General features: G+C 36.7%; 1 protein-coding gene across 1 annotated transcript in view; it reads left to right on the top strand.

Annotated features, from left to right (window-relative positions):
• The window catches only part of POLQ (DNA polymerase theta), a 104,768-nt gene that overhangs the window by 64,512 nt on the left and 14,111 nt on the right, over positions 1 to 26,145 (top strand). The window contains exons 20-26 of the mRNA XM_076001833.1: positions 5,735 to 5,928; positions 9,184 to 9,321; positions 10,767 to 10,941; positions 14,281 to 14,407; positions 15,001 to 15,122; positions 20,699 to 20,883; positions 23,035 to 23,146. Of these exons, the coding sequence (XP_075857948.1) occupies positions 5,735 to 5,928; positions 9,184 to 9,321; positions 10,767 to 10,941; positions 14,281 to 14,407; positions 15,001 to 15,122; positions 20,699 to 20,883; positions 23,035 to 23,146 (1,053 nt within the window). The remainder of the gene's footprint in view (positions 1 to 5,734; positions 5,929 to 9,183; positions 9,322 to 10,766; positions 10,942 to 14,280; positions 14,408 to 15,000; positions 15,123 to 20,698; positions 20,884 to 23,034; positions 23,147 to 26,145) is intronic.

Genomic DNA, 26,145 nt, shown 5'->3' with positions numbered 1-26,145 from the left:
TTATTAATTTAATGAGAGCTGAGCAACCGTTCAGCACCGTCCTTCAACCGTGCGATCAAGGTTGCAGAGCCTCACTTTCACCAGCAACCACCTTACCTCGTGCAATGAGCAAAACTCGGAGGTGTGCAAAGGCTGGCTGTGGGATAGGAGACATGCCTTATCTGGTGCAATGGGAGAAATCCCTCAGAGTGCAAAGGCCATGTCTGCCAAAATACCTGGGGGTAGGAGCGCGTGCAACCCAAAACTAGGCTAACCCTTAAGCATGGTCAACCACACCTGTGTAGGCTGTCCCAGTTCAAGCGCAGCAAATGCCTGTGCCAATACCACATGGTCCCTCTGTCTCTGGGCCTGCAGCCTACAGATGCACCACAGTCCGCCAACAGCCGCAACGATCAGCAAAACGGCCACGGCTGCAAGACTGGACCATTCCTTCAGATGATGGGTGGCTTGTTGAATCCATGCTGTCAGTCCTGTGGCAAGGCTCAGATCCACACGAATGGAGTTCACGTGCACGATGGCCAGTCTCAGGTCTCTGAGTGAGGAATCAAACTGTTCAGACCAGTTGCCTGTTAGATGCCTAGACAGCTGTCTAGAAAGATTAGCGGCAAAGGTAAAGTTCTCATAGAGCACAGAAATGACACAGAGGCCGGTCATTCTCCACTCACAACCCAGCTGCGCAAACTGCCAAAGAGTGTCCACCTGGTCCTGTACTAAATCCACTCGCTGATTCAGGCTTGAGTGTCGAGGGCTGCGGCTACTCCAGCAGATAGATTGTTGAGAGCCTGAGCAGTATGAATCGCAGCTGTGATCCCAAAATCTCTGCGAGATCTAAACAGAGTCATAGAGCTAGGAGCTTCAACAGGAACAGGAATGTATCAGTAGTCAAGCAGGCATCTCCTCTGTCTTCTGTCCTGTCCTTTCCTTTGTCATTTTTATTTTTGGTACCTTTACATTTCTTTCTCTCCCCTTTTCTTCTCCTTTCTCTCCCCTTTTCTCCTTTCTTCTTTCTCTCCCTTTTCTCCTTTCTTCTTTCTCTCCCTTTTCTCCTTTCTTCTTTCTCTCCCTTTTCTCCTTTCTTCTTTCTCTCCCCTTTTCTCCTTCTTTCTCTCCCTTTTTCTCCTTCTTTCTCTCCCTTTTTCTCCTTCTCTCCCTTTTCTCCTTCTTTCTCTCCCTTTTCTCCTTCTCTCTCTCCCTTTTCTCCTTCTTTCTCTCCCCTTTCTTCTTTCTTTCTCTCCCCTTTCTTCTTTCTTTCTCCCTTTTCTTCTTTCTCTCCCTTTGCAGGTCGGGCTGCGCTTTCCCTCCCTGCATTTTCCTTTTTTGAGCTCTATATTCCTTTTTTCCACCTTTTACCGCGGTACCTCCCTTACTGCTTCTCTCTGAGCTTGCTTCTTGCAAGTCACTCAGTGCACTTTGGCTAGCTGCTACGCGCGGGCCTGAAGTCTCATCATACAGGCATTTCATGATAATAGGCCACAAAAAGTGCCGCAGCAGAATATTACCCATTTTTTGGAAGCAGGGGAGTTTTGGCCGTCCCACACGTCAGTTCTGAACTCACCTCTGTCGAGGTCGTCTCCGCTGGTGCCTCAAAGTTGTTTCAAGTTCCCGGGTTTCGGCACCACTTGTCGCGCCCGCCTCGCCAGCAAGGAAGACTCGGCAACAGGAGTTCTTCTGACCGTGCTTTAATGGGGTTCCCTTTAAACTTATATGATGCGGAAGACCCTGAGCACAAGCTCTCACACACTTATATACTCTAAGGAAGGGGGGAAGTGATGGGGATAGGTTAAAAGCGCTCGAGGGTTATTACTGATAGGCCAAGCTAAGATCCTTCATATGCATACTTATAGAACGGGCCAGGACTTACTCTGCGCATGTGCTGAACTTGTTTACTACAGGCGGGCCACCGGAAATCGGCGCCATCTTGTAATGGCGTTGTCACCGCGCCCCACATAGAGTGAGTTGGTTTCTCTCTTTTTTAAAGGGCTGCAACTGTATAGATTTGCAGTAATCATTTTCTTTCTTTTTTATGTGGACTATTGTCATTGGTCCATGTGTGGTTCTCTTAGTATTTTAATAATATATTGAAAACCTGTGATTATACCTTATCAAGAAGTTGTACCCTATGTATGTGCTCCTACTTATTCCCTTATTTTTTAATTTAATTTTCTTTATTTTGTAACTTAAAAAAATTTTAGCACATATAGATGTAAATCCAAACAGTATATTATTTAGTTTTGCTTGTTTTTGAACTTTATAAAACATTTCACACTGAAACTTCTTTTCTCACTCAGCATATTAATAAGTTTCATGCATATTATTGCACGTATGTGTAGTTTTTTTCATTTTCATTGTTGTGTAGTATGTCATTGTATGAATGTGCCAAAATCTGTTGATCCATTTTCCTATTGATATACATTTGGGTTGTTTCTAGTATTTTTTGTCTTGGATTTTGTTTTGCTATAATATAGTTATACATGAGTGTTTTTGTATGTATGCCTGTCTCCTGATACATGTGGGCAAGAATTTCTTTTGTGTATGGAATTGCTCTAACATGGGAATAGGAATAGTCAACATTTCAAGATTATGTTAAATTGTATTAACAATGGTTGTATATTTTATTTGCTAAATAGCAATGTATAAGAAATCTTGCTGATTCATATTGTCTCAACTTTGCCAATTCATTGATTGTAAAATGATTGTAATTTTTCTTTCTTGTGTTGTCTTTGTTTTTGGTAACAAAGTTGTTCTAGTTTCATGAAATGAGTTGTGAATATAACCTTTTTTTTTATTCTGGAAGAGTTTATGTATTACTGGAATGATATATTCCTTGAAAGTTTGGTAGAATTTATTCTATAAACTATTTCTTTGTGAAAAGATATTTAACTGCAACTTTGATTTCTTTATCAACTATAGAATTATTCAGTTATTTCATTTTGAGTATGTTTTGGCAAATTATATATTTTTTAAGAATTTGTATGTTTCATCTAAATTTTCAAATTTATTGGTATAAAACTATTGCTAATTTTCTTTTTTATCTCTGGTTTATCTGTTATGTCCTCATTTTCTTTCATAATATATTAATATTTATTATTTAATCTCAGAAGTTTTTCCAATTTTTTAGTCTTTTCATCAAACCAACTTTTCCCTTTGATCCTTCCTATTGTTTTTGTTTTCCATTTCCTTGATTTCTGTCAATATCTATATTATCTCTTTTCTTCTAGTTCCCCTGACTTTATTTCATAGTCCTTTTTCTAAATTCATAAATTTGGCACTAAAATAATTAGCTTTCAAATCATTTTTTTCTTTTCTAATTTACGTATTTAAGACTATATATTTTCCTCAGAGCACTACTTTTATTGTATCCTTCTATTTTACTTTGTTTCTATTCAATCATTTTTTGAGTAGTTCATTCATAGCTGTGCTCTATTCTGTGTCTAAAGAGCCTATCTGGTGACTGAAATCTGTTGTTGGTTCTTTCTTCTGAGTCCTTTTTACACTTCATTGCTATCTTGTATTTTTCATACTCTTGGTGAGTTCAGACAGAATTTCATCAATGGAGCCCTACAGGACTAACTTGGGGGAGGCCTTCCTTTAGAGAGGTTTTGCTCCTGTCTCTGCTGGTTACAAAAGTACACAGTATCCAAGGACCACATTAGCCTGTCTTGAGAGTTTTGTTTCAGAATAGGAGTCTGAGACTCAACTTCTCCTGTTGTTATCAAGGTTTTATATCCCTTCAACTTTTTTTGCTACAGGACTCCATTTCAGTGACAACCCTGCTCCTTCCTATTGCCTATGGATCCTGGCTGGCACCCTGTCAATCTTATCTTGTGCTTCTCTGATTGTTCCCGCTCTGACCCAAGTTCTTTATTTCTGTTGTCCCACATCAGGTGAATGTCTACTTTGGCTCCAGGCCTCTAAAGCCAGGTTCTGACCGCCCAGTACCTGCTCTTGGCAATGAGAGGCCAGTAGCTCTTATTTGTTTGTTTGCTTTTGGTAGTGGTTATGGGTGTCCCTATAGATTTCTCCTGATAATTGAGACCAGCAGTTAGCCTTAAAGAATGTGTATTTGTGGAGCTGAGGAGGTCGGGCCAGGGTTTCTCAGAGTCCTAGTGACCTGTAGTACTGGAAGCTGAAGTCTTCAGTATGGATTTTTTCTTCATGATTAGGACAATATTTCCACATTCTATAGATGCTTACTTTTTAGGCTATTAATAAGTATTATATGAAATAAAGGGTTTTATGGTTAAATAATTTGTGGACTTTCAGTTAAAATAAAGTTAAATCATTATCTTTGTTTCAGGTCTTCTCAGAGCCTTTAATATGCAGGTTGAGTATGCCTTATCTGAAGTGCTTGGGATGAGAATTGTTTTGGATTGTGGATTTTTTTAGATTTTGGAATATTTGCATATATATATTGAGGTATCTTGGGGATGGGACCCAAGTCTAAGTATAAAACTCATACACACCTTATACACATAGCCTGAAGGTAATTTTATACAATGTTTTTAGTAATTTTGTGTATGAAACAAAGTTTGTGTACATTGAACCTTCAGAAAGCAAAGGCTCATTATCTCAGACACCCATGTGGACAATCTGTGCTTGTTTAGCGGAAAAGATGTATCAGAGCTGAAGAGGGCTGGGCGGGCCTTTTTTCCTTTGGTAATACTGAATAAACTGTGTGCTGTGTACCTGCATTTTGACAGCGAGAACAAGTGTGGAGTTTTCTGCTTGCGGTGACATGCCAGCACTCAGGTTCAGATTTTGGAGCATTTTGGATTTTAGATTTTTGGGTTAATGGTCATCATGAATACCCAAGAACAGTTTATAGATGCGGAAACTCACAGCATGAAGTGTCTCAACTGCACCCGGGTTTTTTTGGAGACAGAGTCTTGCTCTGTCACCTGGCTAGAGTGCATTGTGTCATCATAGCTCAACCTCAACTCCTGGCCTCAAGCCATCCTCCTGCCTCAGCCTCCCAAGTAGCTGGGCTATAGGCGCACTCCACCATGCTCAGCTAATTTTTCTATTTTTTGTAGAGATGGGGTCTCGCTTTTGCTCAGGCTGGCCTCAAACTCCTGAAGTCTTGGCTTGGTCTCCCAGAGTGCTAGGATTACAGGTATGAGCCACTGCGCCTGGCCGACTCCATCCTTTTTGTAGAGCATCTTTGGGACTAATATTCTAATGAACATACTGGAAAAACTGATTTAGGGTGACTACTCTTTTAAGAAATGTTAGCGGATTGTGATTCTTACTTCAAGAATCTTATTCTTTTACTATTTTGTAAGAGCATTGGAAAATGTAAAGCCTCTGTTTAGTTCTTTGTGCAATCATACATACATACTATGGGACTAGGAATATTGGAAATAATTTTGGGGAATTAACCTTTGTAGTCAGCTCAGCAAATAAGGTTGGTTACCTTGCTCCTGCTAAGAGTAAAAGCAGAAACATTATCTTGGGAGAAATGTAGTCTCTTATAATCCAAACCATTCACAAGGCTGTCAACTTCTCTACTCTCTGCACAGACAAGGATAGGAGTCTAGTGCTTAAGTGTCTGTACTTTTCCACTTTTCATTGTTGGTTTGAGGACGCTGCTCAGGAGCCTGGATCCTGAAGGATAGCTGGGTTAGCATCTCCGGATTTTCGTAGGCAAATTTGATATAGTTTGGGTAATGCTGCTGATCTAGTCACTTAACTGATGAATTAACATTTTAGTTTTCTTTTTTTTTTTTTGTTCCAGATGTTTTCCATAAAGTGGAAATGCCCTCTCAGTACTGCTTGGCCTTGCTAGAACTAAATGGAATCGGCTTTAGTACTGCAGAATGTGAAAGTCAGAAACACGTAATGCAAGCCAAGCTGGATGCAATTGAGACGCAGGCCTATCAGCTAGCCGGCCACAGTTTTTCTTTCACCAGTTCAGAGGACATCGCTCAGGTTGTATCATGGGAATAGGGAATTCAGAAAAGTAATTTTTAAAGTTAAAATGATTTTTGTGTATGTTTATTTTCTAAATGTGTTCACCTAAACACCAAGGATCAGTAAAATAAAACAGTCAGTTAATCAGAAAGCTTTTAGGAATAGAATATTCTAGCATCTAATTTATTTATATATTTTTGAAATGGGAAGGTAGTAGGTAGTCAAGAAGGCTCTTAGAATGTAATCTGTACGAGAAGGTGATTTGCCAGGAACAGAGGAAGCACTCACTAAATATTTATTGAACAAACATTGGTAGTGGTAGTTGCATGGCAGTGTAGCTGTTTCTCCATGAACTTAGTCATTTCATGATCCCTCACCCCTTCTGTGCTCCAATAAATATCCAGGAAACTGGATATTTTTCTGAGACATATATGAAAAAGGGATTTTTGTGACTATTTACTTTTAAAAATTTAATTAATATTTTATCACCTTACATAAATTTTGACAAAGTTTACTCATGATGCATTTTCACAGTTTGGTGTTCTGTTCTCTTCTCTTACCACACTGTGTTCCTACAAAGGGTGGCTGGGTTGTTTTAGAGTGGTTACACACGGAATGGGTGTTGCTAACATTGGAGTTCCTGTGTCTTCTAGATGCCATTCAGTAATAGCATATTGGTAAAGATCATAGACTTTAGAGCCAGACTTCTTGGGTTTGAATCTTACCTCCTCCATTTATTAACTAGATGCATGACCTTGGGCCAGTACATCAACTCTTTATGCCTCAATTTCTTTTTCAATGAAAAGGGGGTTATGATAAAAATACCTCATAGGGTTGTTGTGAAGCATAAATGATAAGTGTAAAACACTTATATTAATAATAGAGGCTATCACATGTTAATTGCTCAATAAATGTTATATCTCCTTAAAATATCTTTTTTAGAATTCGTGTTAACTTGCTATCTTGAAAAAAAAAGAAAAAATACCTTTTTAAAACTACAGAATTACATATTTTAAAGAAAATAAAAAAAACTTAGTTTCTCTTAATCATGTACTATACTTATTGAATTCAGTGCTGCCTTTTGATTTTTTTTTTGTCTTCTTTTGAATTCCTTAGCCCAGAAGTCCCCAAGCACATAAAATTACATAGGGAACTTATCAAAAATACAGAATCTCTGGGTTTCAGTTCAAGCAGTGTTGAGGCAAAGGCAGGAATTGGTGCCCTTGTGATCCAAATGGGAACTAAAGCATGTGAACCACAGGCCTGGACCAGACTCTGGGCTAGAGTACAAGGCTTTTGACGTTACTGGCTTGTTCTTATGTCTTCATCTTAAAGTGGAAATTACCTGGAGAGGTGTTATATATGTGAAGTTTTCACAATTAATTCTGAAGGCTTCACCAAAAAAAGAATCTTAAGATAAGGAACTTCTAAATATATAACTTGAGATTTTTGTGTTGCCATAATCATGATAAGTCTCCCTTCCTGGGATCATGGCTTTATTGTTACTTTAATGCTGTTTCATTTTTCCTATTCTGTTATTTGAATTTTTTCTTCTATTCTGCTATTGATATACTCTTTGAAATCTGTACTAAGTTTACATGATAAAATATAGGATATCTAGTTTTAAATTTGAATTTCATATTGTCATTTGTGACAACATGGATGAAATTAGAGGACATTATGCTGAGTGAAAAAAGCTAGGCACAGAAAGACAAACACTGCATGATCTCACTTATATATGGAATCTAATAAAGTAGAACTCACAGAAGTAGAGAGTGTGGAATGATAGTTATCAGAGTCTGGTGGGGTGGAGAGGGAGGGAAATGGGGAGTTGCTCATTAAAGGATACAAAGCTTCTGATAGGAATACATTCTGAGGTTATTGTGTAACAGTAGCTATAGTCAGTAATAATGTATTATGTAATATATATTTCAAAATAACTAATAGGGTAAATTTCAAATATCTCACCATTAAAAATGATACGTAAGCAAGATGAGGAATATGTGAATTAGCTTAATTTAATCATGCCACATTGTATACATATATCAAAATATCACATTGAAACTCCATAAATGCATACAACTATGATTTGTCAATAACATTTTTTTCGAATGCCACATGTGATGGATAACATTTTAGCATAAGTATGTTCCATGCAATTCAAATTTAACTGTTCATCCTATAATTTTATTTGCTAAATGTGGCAACCCTACTCCCTATGTCTGTATATATTTATATCTATATAACCCAATTTTGGGGCTAAATAGTTGCTAACATGCATAGTAAGCCTCAGTACCTTTCATTCTCAAGACTCCAATTATTTGCACTATTTTAAACTAAACTCAGATTGTTGTTTTTGTCATTACTACTGTTCTAGGAAAGTGTAGGCATTATCTTCCCTTCTACCCCTGGCCCAACTTGTGGAAAAAATTCTTGTACTTATGCAAATGTTTTAAACTTTTACAATTATTACTAGGAAGATACTCCAATGTTCATTAAAACCTACTCCGGTATATAAGTGAATGAGTAGGTATAGTAGATAATGTTCTAAATTGCCTGAGCTTTAACGCCTCTAATTTGAGCTAGTGAGTGTTAGGTTTACATGGGATCTTTTCTCTGCCTCAGAGCCTGGATCCCTGCCCTGTTTAGGCCTGATTTCTTCAATGAATACTTGCCACACTTTAGCCTTCATGTGTTACCATATCGGATTATCCATCTTTTCCTTATGTTTTGTACCTAGGGACTCTCGGGGTCCAGCATTGTGGTAGTGGGACTGGATGGCTTTTCAGACTCCTTCCTTTTGTGTCTTGTCTGATTTTGTGATCACACAATACCCATGTAGGCTTCCATGATAACCTGCTATGGAGTTTAAATTATTGAGTAGTCACATTTAGGAGAACTCACAATTCCCAGAGCAACCTCAAGTCTCAAAGTTAATAGCTTATTTGCTAGTTGCTTAGTACAGAGTATACATGCCTGTGTTCCTGACTGTTTAAAAGCTTGTGTTAGTATTAATCTGATAGTGCCTAAATTAGGATATGGAGAGCCTACCTGACATATAACTTTTCATTGCCATCATTTTTTAAATGTGATAATTGCAAATTGCCCAAAGAAACATTCTTCCAACCCATGTTGAACTGTAGAGATTGTTTTCTCTATTGTTTCAAAATAACTTTGAAAAGTATTTTCTTTTCAAAGAAAAGAAGATAATACTACTTCAAGATAGTACTTAAAATTTTGATGCTTGAGTAAAGGAGGATTAATTTTTTACAGGTTTTATTTTTGGAATTGAAGTTGCCACCAAATGGAGAGATGAAAAACCAAGGCAGCAAGAAAACTTTGGGTTCTACCAGAAGAGGGAATGACAACGGACACAAGCTAAGGCTGGGAAGACAGTTCAGCACTAGTAAGGTGCTTTTAGGGGCAGTCACAGGGCAAAATCTGAACTATTTTTAGCATTTTGGTGTCTGGAAAGAATGCTGATAAAATCAAGATCCAACATAGGCCACCAAATGAACTTATCCAGATATAAACAAACAAATTGGTTTGTGCTTTGATAGCCCACAAAATCTGTGGAGACATTCTACCTTGAAAAATCTGGATTGTGTCCAGGCACAGTGGTACGTGCCTGCAGTCCTAGCTAATCAGGAGGCTGAGGTAGGAGGATTGCTTGAGCCCAGGAGTCTGAGGCTGCAGTGGGCTATGATCACACTGGGAATAGCCACTGCACTCCAGCCTGGGCAACATACCAAAAGCCTGTCTCTAAAAAAAAAAAAAATTTTAAATTTAAAAAATAAGAAAATTTGGATCATAATCTGAGTTAACAGTTGTATCCTTTCTATTGTTAAAACAGTATCAAGGTTTATAAACTCAGACCTATAGACATTACTTAATCATTGCCATCCACTACCCTGGGACTTGCAGTATAATGTAATTTGTAGAGTTATGTGAACATAGAGAAGGGTGTGGAAGAATTTTTAAAAAGAAAAACCCAGCCAGAACAAATATAACAATTTTTTTTTTCTGTTCCAGGACAAAATAGTAAGTTTTCCATGAGTTTTAAGAATTTAATCTGCTAATTTCAAAGTAAAGTTGCTAATCACCATCATGAAAACTGTATGCATTAGTGGGAAAGAAGAAAGAAAGGGCTTAATTTTACATTTTTACTGAAGTTCCAATGGAAGAATAAGGATAGAAAATACAGCGTCAGAACTGTCCAAGTTGCCATTCTGTAGAATTTTGATCCTTATACCATTAGCTGTGATTTCCCTGCCCTTGAGAAGTTTCTCCAGCTACAGGCTGCAGTACAACTTTTTATTTGATCTCCTTGGCCCTTTTACCCACAAATTTCTATTCCTTAATAGTTCATTGGAAGTCTATAGCATTGAAAATTCAATGTTTTAAAAATAAATGTCTTCTGATTTCCTTTATATGAAAACCATATCAAGGAATGTGTCAACCAAAGTATCAGGGAAAGAAGGAAAACAGCTGGGATACTTCTAGTCCTGTGAGGAATGGAGGGAGAAAAATGCATGAAGAACAGAGATGATGGAAACTCTTGATGGGGTGTGGGGAGGTAGTTACTTTGCTAAACTGACTTAATTGTTTTTTTTTTTTTTAAGGTAACTTTAAATTGATAGTGCTCAGCCTTGTCACGTTTGCACTTTCTAAAATGTAGATATCATAGTTTTATCAATATGATGGTTTCCAAGAAAACCCAAACAGTGATTTTGAGTTATAGATATAGGAGTTATCAAATTTAATTTTGAGACCGTATCCTTTACCTAAAAGAGATTCTAGTTTACTGTGAAATTTCGGCAAGAATCCAATCTTACCTTATTGTATTTCTTTGGCAGGATGTTTTAAATAAATTGAAGGCATTACATCCTTTACCAGGCTTGATACTAGAATGGAGAAGAATCACTAATGCAATTACCAAAGTGGTCTTTCCCTTGCAGCGGGAAAAGCGCCTGAATCCTTTTCTTGGAATGGAAAGAATCTATCCTGTATCACAATCACACACTGCTACAGGTGATCATAAATATTAAATACGAATAATATCCAATTTTGAAAGAAAAAATTTTTTATATTCAGGCAGTCCCTGGGTTACAGGCAACCTGACTTACAGCATTCCTTATTTACAAATGGGCTCCCAAGGCCCATTTGAATAATTTATAATAAGAATAATTTATAATTATTCCCCATAATTCCCCATAATATAATTATTCTTCCATAAGAATAATTTATAATTAAATAATTAAGTTAATAATTGGGGAACTAGTTTCTTCCATGCTTGTAAACAAACTCACATGGCTCAAGCAGTTCATTGGCACAGCGTCTTTACACTAGCGGCTAGACTCATTGTGTATAAGATTGTTTATGCACAGCATCACTTTTGTCTTTTTTATTCTATTTTGTGAGTCTGTGTTTACCCTTATGACCATGCCTCCAAACCTAAAATACACTGCAAGTCTAGGTGAGCCTGCAGCGAAGAGAAAGGTGATTATGATGGAAACAAAAATAGAAATGAGCATTCAGAGAAAGGCCAGAAGCCACCATTCATTGCGAAAGTGTTAGGCTTCAGTAGCTTGACTATCTGAACAATTATAAAGTGAGAATAATGGAATACGTGAAAGGCAATGCTCCAATGAAAGCAGCATAGTGGATTAATTATTGAAATGGAAAGGTTATTATTGATTTGATTAGAAGATCAAAATAAACATAACATTCCTATTAGCCTAGTGTTGATGTAGCATTGGGTGAGTGTTAACTTTTAATATTCTTTTTAAAAATTTCTTCTATCTCCTCTCTAAATTTTTTGTTTGAGTTTGTTTTTATGTTCTGTTTGTTTGAATTAAAAGAAAGAGCACAATAGTTTCCATAACTTATTATTACAGTACAGGGGTATTATTATTATTACAGTATTATACTGTATTACCACATATGAGCCATTATAGTATTATTATTGTTATTATTACCATATATATGCTGTTCATCAGGGATCCTAGTTACATACAAATCTGACCTAAAGACATTCTCAGAAATATATCTTGTCCATAAGCTGGGGACTGCCTATATAATATTTGCTTATGATGGCTAAAGAATTCAAGTGTTGATCGTTGGACTCAATGAAGTTTCACAACATTTATAAAACACATACTACATCCAAAGCATAAATAGATACTACCTGGCTGCAGAGATGAGTTTTAATAAGATACAGTTCCTGCTTTTAAGTACTTGTATAGAGTAACTGAGATGTTTGGGACAGCACATTGGATGAAAGTATACACAGGAATTAGATATTTGAATCAGTGAGCTTACCTGATTTCAGTCCCAGCCTTTTCCTGAGCCTCTTAAGATTTCTCCAGGTGGTATCTAAGTAGGCCTCTGGGGTATCCTATATAATGAGTGAGTGTCTTATTTTACCCAAGCAGAAAAGAAAGCTGTAGAGCCCTTTGAGTATCTCATGGGCCTGTTGGGACAGGTAGGTGTGTAATCTGGCGAGGAAAGAAATAATTCTTTGTCTAGGCAGTACAAAACTCTAAATATTTCCTAACCATGATATGCAGCGGAAAAAGGGCACCTTTAACTCATTCATAGAGGAAGCAAGAAATTTAGATTGGTGGTATAGAATGTGGGCTTTGAAATCAGAAATCAAGGTTTAAATCCTGGTGCTGTGAATCTGTAAACAAGGCACTTCTCAGTGCCTAGTTTTCTCATGTATAAAACAAGGTAATAGTAATCCTACCTCAACTGGCCATTCTGAGGATTAAATAGGTCAATATATGTAGAGGGTTTAGAATAGCATGTGCGTGGCTCCTAGGAAGTGCTCGCTTAAAGGTGGAGGCCTGAGGAGCTGCTTTTCTCTGCCTGCTTTATTCCTTGTTATAAGCAACTTTCTCAATTTAGCTAACCTTTTGGCCCTTCCTAGCCATATCTTGCCCTGTTAGTATTTAAATTTCACTTTGAAACATATGCTAATGCTACAAGCTTATATAAAACAAAATCCTTGGTGATGAAAAAATAACACCAACCTAGTGTTTTCAAAGGTGTTGCACATTTATTTGTTCTTTATAAGGCTGAAAGTGATTCTATTTTATGATTGATTTTAGAAGTGTAATTTTAATATTTTAGAAATACAAACTTACCTAAGCATAGCAAAGCCTCTTCAGGATTAGAATTTATTTCTATTAAGCTATATTTATGCTTTGTGATTTATTTTTACTATCTTTTTTATTTGCCAGTGTTACTAATAGAGCAGGGCAGTGCTCTATTAGGTATTATAGAAAAGAAGACAATGTACTGATGTAGAAAGAGCCTTGGATACCTTCCTCTGTTAATTGTTAGCTTTGTAACATTGAACATGCCATTTAAGATAATTATATTTAAAGTTACCATTAATTGAACATTTATTTTGTGCTAAAAGCTAAATAATAGGAACATAATATCAGAGCTAAATAATAGGAACATAATATCAGGAACATAATATCATAATATCAGGAAAACAATGTCTAAGGCACTTAAATAGCCTGATGAATATCAGAAGAAGATGAAATTATATATAGTAGCTAGTAAACAGCCTGTTACAATGAAGAGTGTGTCATAAAACAGAGAGTTTTAGTGTTGCTGCATATATTATAAAAACAATAACAAAATTAATTACTCAAACCTTTTTTTGAACAGTGCTTATGTGTTTCAGAGAAATTCAACCAATAATTTAAAAAGCAAAATGTAAAATATTTTGGGAGAAATAGCCTTTATAAGCATTTAAAAAAATACCTTTCTGTTTATTTGAAAATTTATTATTAACCATGTAATTCTAATCTCCATCTGATTTAGTACTTCTCAGTACTATTGTTGATTATCTTGATGAATGATAACGATGATGAAGAAAACAAGTCAGGCGATATCTGAAAGTGATGGGCTTTTAAAGAGGCTTCAATGGTCATTTCTTTTAAGATTTATTTGATTAGCCTTTGTTCATTAATATGGCTGCTAACATGCTATAGTGCTGACATCTGGTACTCATTTTAGCATAGGAATAGTTCAGTTTATCAAAATTAGTTCTCTTGGGATTGTTTTCTTTTTAAATTTTTTTTCATATTACATGGCTGGATACTTTCTGGGGATTGTTTTCTATAGCACTAGGTGAATGTAAAACATTATATTGTATTATTCATCAGTATGGTCTTACACTTATTTTGTCATTGTTAAACACACGAAGATGATGAAAAATATTTTATTTATATATAAATTTATTTTTGGCATTGATAGAGCGTGCATTTTAAGATAATTCAGAAATACAAATGCTGTTAAGATAAATATCAGACTTTGTTTTCTAATTTTATGTTTTATTTTGCTTGATTTTAGGACGAATAACCTTTACAGAACCAAATATTCAGAATGTGCCAAGAGATTTTGAGATCAAAATGCCAACACTAGTAGGGGAAAGCCCACCTTCCCAAGCCATAGGCAAAGTCTTGCTTCCCATGGGCAGGTAGACTATTTCTCTGTATCTGTGTTACTATACTTTTGTGAGTATAAATAGTTCAAAAATAGTTTATTAGACAAAATAATGAAATTAGTTTAATTTTATGTTCCAGACATACCCATTTCTGTTCTAGGCATTATTCATTTCAAATCTGTAGTCTGTCTATAAAGAAGCTAATTGATGGTGAAAAGCTGAAAGCATGGGCCACTAATTAAATCAACAGCACTATATGCTTAATTTAAGTGAAATACTAAAGGGAAGAGTTTAGCAATGTCAGTGACATCCCCCCTCCTGCCCTCCTGTATACACATAAAAGGAAAGAAAAGCACAGATATTTATATTAGATATAGTTAAAGAGATTTGTTGTGTTAAGGTAAATGTTGTGAGTTATCTCAGAAGCAGTTTGTGGGAAAGGCTATTACAGAAATGTCTTGATGTTTAATTCAGTGTTTGCTATAAGAAGTCATCTAGTATCTTTGTTAAGCTTCCAAGTGAGTTTCAGATGAGGTTGTTAAGTTTCTTAGATGGAAATATTGGCTTTACTAGAAATCATATCTTTGAAACTGCTTCATGTCCATTTGATGATGTTTGTACCACAGAGGACAAAATAAGAAGGGTCGTAGCCTGAACCTTGGGCGCCAGGCACAGATGGAAGAGAGAGCTGCAGATAGAGGAATGCCATTTTCGGTTAGCATGCGACATGCCTTTGTGCCTTTCCCAGGTAAGGTGGCTGATAGTTTTTTTTGAACTTCTTTTTGCTGTGGGAATGTTTTTTAAAACACTGATAAAGTCTGTAGTATGGTGAGACCCAGAAACATGCAGTGGTCCCTCTGTCTTTCCTGTCTGCAGTGGAGCCTGTCTCTCCCCTTTGCTGTGCCAGATCTACACCAGTCATCATTGTCTTCATGATCTTCTCTGCGTGAAACTTCTGTGCTGTGTGCTCAATAGCAGTGGTCTGCTGAAACCATGTTTTCTGAGGTCATTGTAAACCTCTTTGTGAAATCTTGTGGATTTTGTCAGTCCTCATCCTCTTTAATTTCTCTGCAGTATTTGTCACTGTTCATCAACTTTCTCCTTCCTCAATTTCTCTCCTCCCTTGACCTCTAAGGGCACAATTTGTCTCTCTTTCTGACTTGCTTTGCTCTTGTGTTTCTTCTTCCACACTGCTGCTTCCCTTTGCTATCCTAAGGCTATCCTCCTGCCTGCTTCTCCTCAGTACTCTAGTCATAAACCTTTTTGTCATCAAAACATTTGGAAGTCATGATCTAACTTCCAGATCATCCCTACTATTAGTATGCATATTTGCTCCTTTATCTTTTGCCAGCTGGCAAGTCCAGGTGAGTGCAATTAACCATTTGAATTAAGTTCCATCAGAAACATATTTGAAGGGTGAATTCAGGTCTATGATAACAGTTTTGCTTTATAAGTTTTGCTTTATAAGTGTGAACTATCAGCACACAAAATTGTCAGTTATCCACGGGAGTCTCCAGAAGGTCTGTGTGGTGTATGGTAAATTAATGGAGGTTTTGCAATCTTGGGTTTCTCCATTTGCGATGTAAGGGAAGAAGCATGGCTGGATTTAAAAGCAATGTTTTTCAATAGGAATTTAATGTGAGGCACATTTGTGATTTTAAATTTTCTAGTAGCCACATTGTAAAGATTTCCCCAATTCAATATTTGAAAGATCTCACCAGATTCCACAGGGCAGGGGTCCTCAAACTATGGCCTGCGGGCCACATATGGCCCATCAAGGACATTTATCCAGCCCACCGGGTGTTTTTGCCGCTGCTGTCTGTGCTGCTTAGCAGCCTAGTTCCGGGCCCACAGTGCGCATGTGTGGAATGTGCGCTGCACTCTCCAACGGCCCTCCAAGGGTCTGAGGGACAGTGAACTGGCCCCCTGTTTAAAAAAAGTTTGAGGACTCCTGCTGCAGAGCATACTCACTTGGGGCCTTTATTTAGAAGCAAAGGATATGGTGCAACAAAAGAAACAGAGTGTAGATAAGTATTTGGGGTCCAAGAGACAGTCCATGCACAAGCTGCCAGAGGTCTTTATTCACACAGAGGGACCACACTTTATGTCTGACTTGAACTGCCAAGATTTGTAAGAGAATCTAGGTGTAAGGGGAGAGAGCTCAAAGCAGAAATTCCCAGTGGGATTTTTATGCCTTTCTGGCTATACAGTCAAGCCAGGCTGACTTAATTAGTTAGGCCAGTGGCAAACTATCAGTAAAGAAACTAAACCTGTGGGTTAACAGGGGGGAATTTCAGATCTTAATTTATCATTAATCCCACTGCTCTAATTTTGGCCAAGTGTCAAAAACTGGATGTTCTGATGTCCCTAGAGATGGACATAGAACTTTTCTAGTTCACTTATCTTCTTTATCTTCTAAATAACATTAAAATAGGGGAGAAAGGTTGAAATTAATTGCAATACTTTTTAAAATTTAACCCACAAATATCCAAAATATTACTACTTCACCATGTAATTTGTATAAGAATTATTAATGAGACATTTAACTTTTTTTTCATTTTCAGTCTTCTAAATCTGGTGTCTATTTTATAGTTATCTCAGTTTAGGCACTAAATTTTTATTAGAAATGTTTGATCTGTATTTATATAGACATACCTCAGTGACAGTGCAGGCTTGGTCCCAGACCATCACAATAAAGTGCATATCACAATAAAGTGAGTCACAGAAATTTTTTGTTTTCCCAGTACATATAAAAGTTATGTTTACACTATACTGTAGTCTGTTAAGTGTGCAATAGCATTATGTTTAAATATATATACCTTAATTAAAAATACTTTATTGCTAAGAAAGGCTAATGACCATTTGAGCCTTCAGTGAGTCATAATCTTTTTGTTGGTGGTAAATCTTGCCTTAGTATTGATGGCTGCTGACTGGTCAGGGTGGTGGTGATTGCTGAAGGTTGGGGTGGCTGTGGCAATTTCTTAAAATAAGACAACCATGATGTTTGCTGCATTCATTCTTCCTTTCATGAAAGACTTCTCTGTAGCAGGTGATACTATTTGATAGCATTTTACTCACAGTAGAATTTCTTCCAAAATTGGAGTCAATCATCTCAACTCTGCTGCTGTTTTATTAACTAAGTTCATGTAATATCCTAAATCCTTTCTTATCATTTCAACAATATTCACAGCATCTTTACCAGAAGTGGATTCCATCTCAAGAAACCAGTTTCTTTGCTCATTCACAAGAGGCGACTCTTCATCTGATCTTGAGATTGTAGCATTTCAGTCACATTTTGAGGCTCCACTTCTAATTCTAGTTCTCTTGCTTTTTCCACCACATCTGCAGTTACTTCCTCCACTGAAATCTCTTCAAAATCATCCGAGAGAGGAGGAATCAAATTCTAAATTCCTGTTAATGTTGATATTTTGATCTCCCATGAATCACGAATGTTCTTAATGGCATCTAGAGTGGTGAATCTTTTCAGTGACAATTTTCAGTTGACTTTTTCCAGATTCATCAGAGGAATCACTATCTATGGCAGCTAGCCTTACAAAATGTATTTGTTTTTTTTTTTTCTTGAGACAGAGTCTCACTGTTTTGCCTTGGCTAGAGTGCCGTGGCATCAGCCGAGCTCACAGCAACCTCAAACTCCTGGGCTCAAGAGTTTGGGCTCAGGCCATCCTTCTGCCTAAGCCTCCCGAGTAGTTGGGACTACAAGCATGTGCCACATAAATACTACTACATAAATTTACTCATAAATTTGTATTTATGAGTAAATTTAGCATAATTCTTAAGGGCCCTAGGATTTTAGGAATGGTAAATAAGCATTGGCTTCCACTTAGAGTGACAAGTCACAGTAGCCCCTAATAAGAGTTAGCCTATCCTTTGAAGCTTTCAAGCCAGGCATTGAATTCTTTCAAGCTATGATGAAAGTCCTAGATGGCATATTCTTCCAATATAAGACTATTTTATCTCCATTGTGTTGTTTAGTGTAGCTGCCTTCATCGGTGATCTTAGCTAGATCTTCTGGATAACTTGTTGCAGCTTCTCTGTCAGCACTTACTGATTCACCTTACACTTTTGTTTTATGGAGATGGCTTCTTAAACCTAATGAGGCAACCTCTGCTACCTTTAAACTTTTTTCTCCAATTTTGTCACATCTCTTAGCCTTCACAGAATTGAAGAGAATTAGGGCCTTGGTCTGGATTAGTCTTTGGCTTAAGGGAATGATGTGTAGCTGGTTTGATCTTCTATCCATACCACTCAGACTTTCTCCAGATCAACCATAAGTCTGTTTCCCTTTCATATCCATGTGTTCACTGGAGTAGCACTTTTAATTTCCTTTAAGAACTTTTCCTTTACATTCAAAACTTGGCTGTTTGTTGTAAGAGGTTTAGCTTCTGGCGTATCTATCTACATGCCTTCCTCACTAAGTTTAGTCATTTCTAATTTTTGACTTAATGTGAGAAACATGCTACTCTTACTTTTACTTGAACACTTAGTGGCCATTGTAGGATTATTAATTGGCTTAATTTCAATATTGTTATGTCTCAGGAAACAGAGAGGCCTGAGGAGAGGGAGAGAGATGGGGAAATGCTCAGTTGGCGGAACAGTTGAAACATTTAAGTGCACCATCTTATATGAGTGTGGTTCATGGTGCACACAGTGACAATGGTAATATCAAGGATCACTGATCACAGATGACCATAACGGGTATAATAATAATGAAAAGGTTTGAAATGCAAGAATTACCAAAATGTGACACAGAGACACAAAGTGAGTACATGCTGTTGGAAAAAAATGGCACCAATAGGCTTGTTTAATGCAGGGTTGCCACAAATCTTCAGTTTGTTAAAACACACCTGCAATATCTGCCAAGCACAATAAAGCGATACCCAATGAAATGAGGTATACCTGTATTTTACAAAGTTTATTGTTGAGGGCCGGGCGCGGTGGCTCACACCTGTAATACTAGCACTCTGGGAGGCGAAGGTGGGAGGATTGCTTGAGGTCAGGAGTTTGGGACTAACCTGAGCAAAAATGAGACCCCACCTCTACTGAAAATAGAAAAAAAATTAGTGAAGTGACTAAAAATAGAAAAAATTAGCCAGGCATGCTGGCACATGCCTGTAGTCCCAGTCATTTGGGAGGCTGAAGCAGAAAGATTCCTTGAGCCCAGGAGTTTGAGGTTGACTGTGAGCTAGGCTGAAGCCACGACGCTCTAGCCAGCGCAACAGAGTGAGACTCTGTCTCAAAACAAAGAAAACCAGTCTATGGCCACTAGGAACTATGTCTGGATACAGTGCCCCATGGTCTTCTTTTATATCATCTCATATATATATTTGTCTAATTTTGAGTTTTTGAGGTCCACCTTTTGTTCTGGTGCCTAGGTATTTCCTTTTGAAGGAATTTTGTGTGTGCGTGTGTGTGTGTGTGTGTGTATATAAAATATATATATATAACATATTTTTATATGTTATTGCATTTTATCCAGAAATCTTATGTTTGGAGTAGAAAGACTTGGAACTTTTTGCTTTGTGTTTTAAAAGATAATTTCTATTGACTATTTTAATGTTCACTAATCTTTTCTTCTACAGTGTCTAATTGCTGGGACTTTTTGATCATTTGCAATTGTTTTTTTTTTTTTTTTTTTACTTTTTCTATAACCCCATTTTTATTTTTAAAATATTTTGTTTTTGCCATGCATATCTAATCCACTTATTTCTAATCTATAGCTAAATTATCTTAATTCTCTTAATAACTCTCACTTGTTTGCCACTTGATTTTTTTTTCATTAAATGTCTTTGTTATTGTTGAAGCAAAGCACATATTTCTCTCCAGCCCACTTAACATGGGCAGACATTAGACACTAGTTTCTCCTTTAATTAATTTATTAATTCAGCAACCATTTGTTAAGGGCCTGTTTCGTACCAGGAATTGCGTAAGGTTTTCTGTGGAAAGAAAAGGAAATGGTCTCCTATCCCTAAGGACTCAGTGCGACATCGGAGAGGCATGAAAGAACCATTTTAGATTATGTACCATGCACTGTGGGTACACTGAGGGGAAGCACTCCACGGTGTTAGGGGAAGATGTTAGGGGTGGCTTTACCATATTACATGTACTTAGAAGCTAAATGGAAAAAAAATGATCTGAGATACAGAACTGAATTGCATCATATTAAGAGCAAGGTTTTAACTTTTGAACATATTTCAAAATTCTAAATTAGAACCAAATTGCTGTCATCCTGCTCAATTATATAGAACTCGGAATTATATTATATAGAACTTTGTACTAGCTTTTCTAAAATCATTTTTACTTCAGGTGGTTTAATATTGGCTGCTGATTACTCTCAGCTTGAACTGAGGATCTTGGCTCATTTATCCTGTGACCGTCGTCTCATTCAAGTATTAAACACTGGAGCTGATGTTTTTAGGAGTATTGCAGCAGAATGGAAGATGATTGAACCAGATTCTGTTGGGGATGATCTGAGGCAACAAGCAAAGCAGGTGATCTTAGTGAACATCCCTAATATAAATGAGAAGAATTGAATGATTGAAAAAAGTTAAAAATATCTCAATTATTTGTAGGTGAGGAACAATTTCTTTGTCTTTGGATCGTTCAAATCACACTTCATCTGAGCCTATCTCATGGTATTCATTATCCTTACTTTTGTAGAGGCAACAGAAAGAACCAGATAAACTAAGATCTAAGGACACTTAGGGCTAGGAAAGCCATATGCATTTAAAACCATAATATGGCTAGTCTCAGTGCCTGGTACTCAGTAGATAATTATTTAAGAATGGTAGATGTCATTGTTGTAGTAGACATTGTGTGTGTGTGTGTGTGTGTGTGTGTGTGTGTGTGTGTATGTATGTATATGTGTGTGTGTATATATATATATTTAAAGTCTCTTTCTAGTCTCTAGTGTCCTGAGGCAAATTTCCATATTTTTCCTTTTTATATTTTCCCACAGCATCAAGCCATAATACTTTGTATAAAAGGTACGCTTTAAATGTTTGTTGAAAAAATATTGCAGAGCTGTGGATTACGGTTAATAACTGATAGCTTTTTAGCTTTTGAGGCTCTTGATTAGTAAATCAATCTGTGAAAATTTAATGCTGGCCTTGTACCTTTGAAATGGATGCATGTTAGTTCCTACTCCTGGATGAGTATTAGACACAGAGAAAGCCAAAGGCCACATTTACACCGTTGCCTGTCCTGGATTAACAATGATACTTCCTTACCACATGACCTGTGGGAAATCTGATGCCATTTTCGAGTGAGCAGGATTGTTGGCTCAGGTAAAGGCACACCACCCCACCCTGAGATCTTGCTTTATTAGTCTTCCATTCTAGTTACTCACAGCTGTCATTCTTGACTGGCTCACTTAGCATGAAACATTTCCTCTCACCACTGCGTCTTTAGCACCAACACTTGTTTCTCCTAGTATGTAGAAAGCAAGCCAGCCCTGTCCTTTATTTAATCTCCTCTGGGGTCCTGCATTTAGCAAGAATCAGACCCTAGGTAAAATAGATATACCAGTTTGTCCCCTGTAACACCATGCACGGAACCACCTCATCCCTGAGTCTTGCTGAGATCTCAGACAACACTAAGTAATATGAGTTTAAAAAACAACAGTAGAAGCCACAACAAAATAAAACATAAAAAACCAAAAGAAAAAGAAAAAAGGAGGAAATCCCCCTCTCTTAATGTATTAGAAAGGGGAGAGATCCTCTTACTTAGTTTATGACATTAAAAGTTTTTTGTAATTCTGATAATCATCTTATGCAAGTTATCTTTTTATATTTTATTTAACAACATTATGTAAAGAAGCATTATGTCAGGAAGTTTCCTAAATAATTATAAATAATAACTCATGTAATCCTAATAATCTTGTGACATAGATACTACTATCCTCATTTTATGAATGAAGAAATTAAGATACAAAGAGGTTAGGTATCTTGTGCAATATCATACATCTTGGGAATGTTGGAACAAAGCTTTGAACGCAGGTAATATGTATGATTAAATCAGTTTCTTTAGTAGCCGATTTATACCATTTCCCTCTGCTGTTCCCAGGATTTCCTCCAGAGGTTTTTGTTTGTATTTAAGTGAAATGAATTCTGCATATGTGGGATTTCAGGTGGCTGTGCAGTGAGGAAGATATTATTTTCTGTGAAGTCATTTTTCTTATTGTTAAATGACAAAGCTTACTTTTCCTACTCTTTAGTCCTATTCAAGGGTGAGGAGAGGAATGTTTATGTTTCTCTTCCCTGACTCTTGGTACTTCTTTAAGTGGAAATTAGTGAAGTACTATGGGAAGTAAGAAGCTTCTCTAACAACTGCTAGATAAAGGACCAATAGTCAGAAATAAATGTTTCCTTTTAGATCACTGAGGTTATTTTCTTAAAACACACACATGCACCCTCATATTCATTAATATTCTCTTCCTCCTTCTCTCTCTTTCTCTCAAAAAGTAATACTAAAAGGCAGAAAAGATGTTTGCCGGGGATCTAACCCACCAAAATCAGATCTAATCATTTCTGACTCACTGTGAAGTAAAAATTTTGCTAACATTTCAACCCTAATGAACTCTTTATGTTTGCATTTTATGTGGTTATGACCTTTATTTACTGAGTATGATGACTCCCTTTCAGATTTGCTATGGAATCATTTATGGAATGGGAGCTAAAGCTTTGGGAGAGCAGATGGCCATTAATGAAAATGATGCTGCATGCTATATTGACTCCTTCAAATCCAGATACACAGGTAATTCTATTTCAGATACTATTCTTTTCAACTGTCTTACCATGTTATATTAATTTCCAAAACTTTGTGTTATGGAATTTTCCATTGAGATATCTGTTAATCATAAGTTTTCATCAGGTGTTATTAATGAAAAATAATATTAATCATACCTATGATTATTTACTAAAGTATAATCTTACCTGATATCTTTTGGGAAAAATGCTTTTTTTCATAAAAGTAGAAATAATAGCAAAGTGCAGTTGATGTATTAATATATGCTACCATGTCATTGTGAATATCCCAGAGAATCCGGCAATTGACTTGTGCTTTGGGTTCACGTAGTTTTAGTTTGAAACAGTAAACCATTAATTAAATGTACCAGCAGAAGCTCTAAGAATAATTGCTGTTATAGAGCAGTTTGAGTATCGTCATCTTAAATTATCTCTTCTTTTGGCTGTTTATTGAGGTATAATTTACCTACAATAAAATTCACTCTGCAAAAGATGTATAGTTTCATGAATTTTGACAGATGCATGTGGTCATATAATCTACACCACAACCAAGATATGGAACCATTACCCCGATACCCCAAACAGTTCTCTCATGCCCTTTCGTAGTCAACCCTGTCCCTTACGCCCACTAAGGGCGTTGTCCTAAAGCAACCAATGCAATACTGCAAAGGGAAAAAGTATACAGATTTAAAAGGAAAAAGAATACTTTTTATTCACATATGGCATGATCTTGTACATAGAAAATCACATAAATTCTATAAAAACAACTAGAAAAATAACTAAATTTAGCAAGGTTCTAGCATACAATGTGTATCTGTAAAAATCAATTGCATTTCTACTTACTAGCAACAAACAATTAGTAAATGAAGTCTAAATATTTTTATATCATTTATAATAACATCAAAAAACATGAAATACTTGGCATAAATTTAAAAATATGTGTAAGACTTACATATTGAAAATGCCAAAGCAGTTCTGAGAGAAATTGATGAATACTTAAATAAATGTGGCATATACCATGTTAATTTATTTGGAGGGTACAACATTGTTATGATGACAGTTCTCTACAAATTATTTTATAGATTCAATGTAATTCCAATCAAAATTACATTAGACTTTTGTGTAGAATTTGATGAGCTGATTACATTTACATGGAAGCCCAAAGGGCCTGGAATAACGAGCATAATGTTTTTGGGAAATGTGCAATGTTGAGGATTTATACTCCCTGATTTCAATACTTATTATAAAACAACAATAATCAAAATAGGCATAAAGGTAGACAGAGAACAATGGAACAAATAGAAGGCCCAGAAATAGGCCTATGTATCTATGGTTAATTGATTTTCAACAAAGTTGGCATGCTTATTTAGTGGCTGGAAGGATTCTGGTCTTTCCAGAAATTGGTACTAGAACAACTGGATACCAGCATGGGAAAAAATGAACCTCAACTTTTATTTATTTATTTTTATTTTTATTTTTTTTGAGACAGAGTCTCGCTTTGTTGCCCAGGCTAAAGTGAGTGCCATGGCATCAGCCTAGCTCACAGCAACCTCAAACTCCTGGGCTCAAGCAATCCTTCTGCCTCAGCCTCCCGAGTAGCTGGGACTACAGGCATGTGCCACCATGCCTGGCTAATTTTTTCTCTATATATTAGTTGGCCAATTAATTTCTTTCTATTTATAGTAGAGACGGGGTCTCGCTCTTACTCAGGCTGGTTTTGAACTCCTGACCTTGAGCAATCCACCTGCCTCGGCCTCCCAGAGTGCTAGGATTACAGGCGTGAGCCACCACGCCTGGCCTGAACCTCAACTTTTATCTCACACCTGTAGTGTGAGGTAAAATTAGCTCCATGTGGAAAATAGACTTTGAAAGTATATAGATAGAAAAATTACCATACCTGGGTGAGGAGCAAGATAGAGGACCAAAGACACCACTAGCCAAAGTGTCTCTGTAAGAAGGAGACGTTTTAGATGAAAAAGAAAAAACAGACAGACAGACAAACATAGATCAGATGGGGGTCTGAAGGAAGGGTGCCTGAACCTATAGGAGACTCCATGGGAAGAGATCATTGAGCAGAATTGGGAAGAGAAAGGCATTGGTGGGGATTAAGTCTTGAGGGGCTTGGAAAAATGCTTACAGACATTGGCCTAGGCAAAGAATTGATGAAGAAAACCCCAAAAGCAATCACAGCAACCACAAAAAATAAATAAATGGGACCTGATCAAATTAAAAAGCTTTTGCACAGCCAAGGAAAGTATCATTAGAGCGAATAGGCAACCTACAGAAGAGAAAATATATTTGCATGGTATATATCTGATAAAGGGTTGATAACTAGAATCTATATAGAACTCAGGAAAATCAGCAAGAAAAAGTCAAACAACCCCATTAAAAAGTGGGCAAAAGACATGAACAGAAACTTTTGAAAAGAAGATAGACTAATGGCCAATAAGGAATGGCCTATGGAAAAAATGCTTAGCATCGCTAATTATCAGGGAAATGCAAATCAAAACCACAATAAGATGTCATTTAACTCCAGTGAGATTGGCTTGTTTCAAAAAGTCTCAAAACAAGGAACACTCTTACACTGCTTATGGGACTGCACACTAGTACATCCTCTGTGGAAAGTAATATTGAGATACTTTACTAAAAGAGCTAAAACTTTATTACTTGATCCAGCAATTCCATTACTGGGCATCTACCCAAAGGAAAAAAAGACATTCTATAAAATGGACATCTGCACTTGAATGTTTATAGCAGCACAATTCACAATGGCAACAATGTGGAAACAACCCAAATACCCATCAATACATGAGTAGATTAATGACATGTGGTATATGTATTCCACGGAGGACTACTCAGGCATAAAAAAATGGTGAATACCTCTTGTATTATCCTGGATGTAGTTGGAGCCCATTCTTTGAAGTGAAGTATGACAAGAATGGAAAAACAAACACTGTGTATTACTCACCATTAAGTTTGTACTAATTGATCAACACTTATGTGCACATA

This window comes from Microcebus murinus, chromosome 1, assembly GCF_040939455.1.
Source record: "Microcebus murinus isolate Inina chromosome 1, M.murinus_Inina_mat1.0, whole genome shotgun sequence".
NCBI lineage: Eukaryota > Metazoa > Chordata > Mammalia > Primates > Cheirogaleidae > Microcebus > Microcebus murinus.
This window is presented reverse-complemented; position numbering and strand designations above follow the sequence as displayed.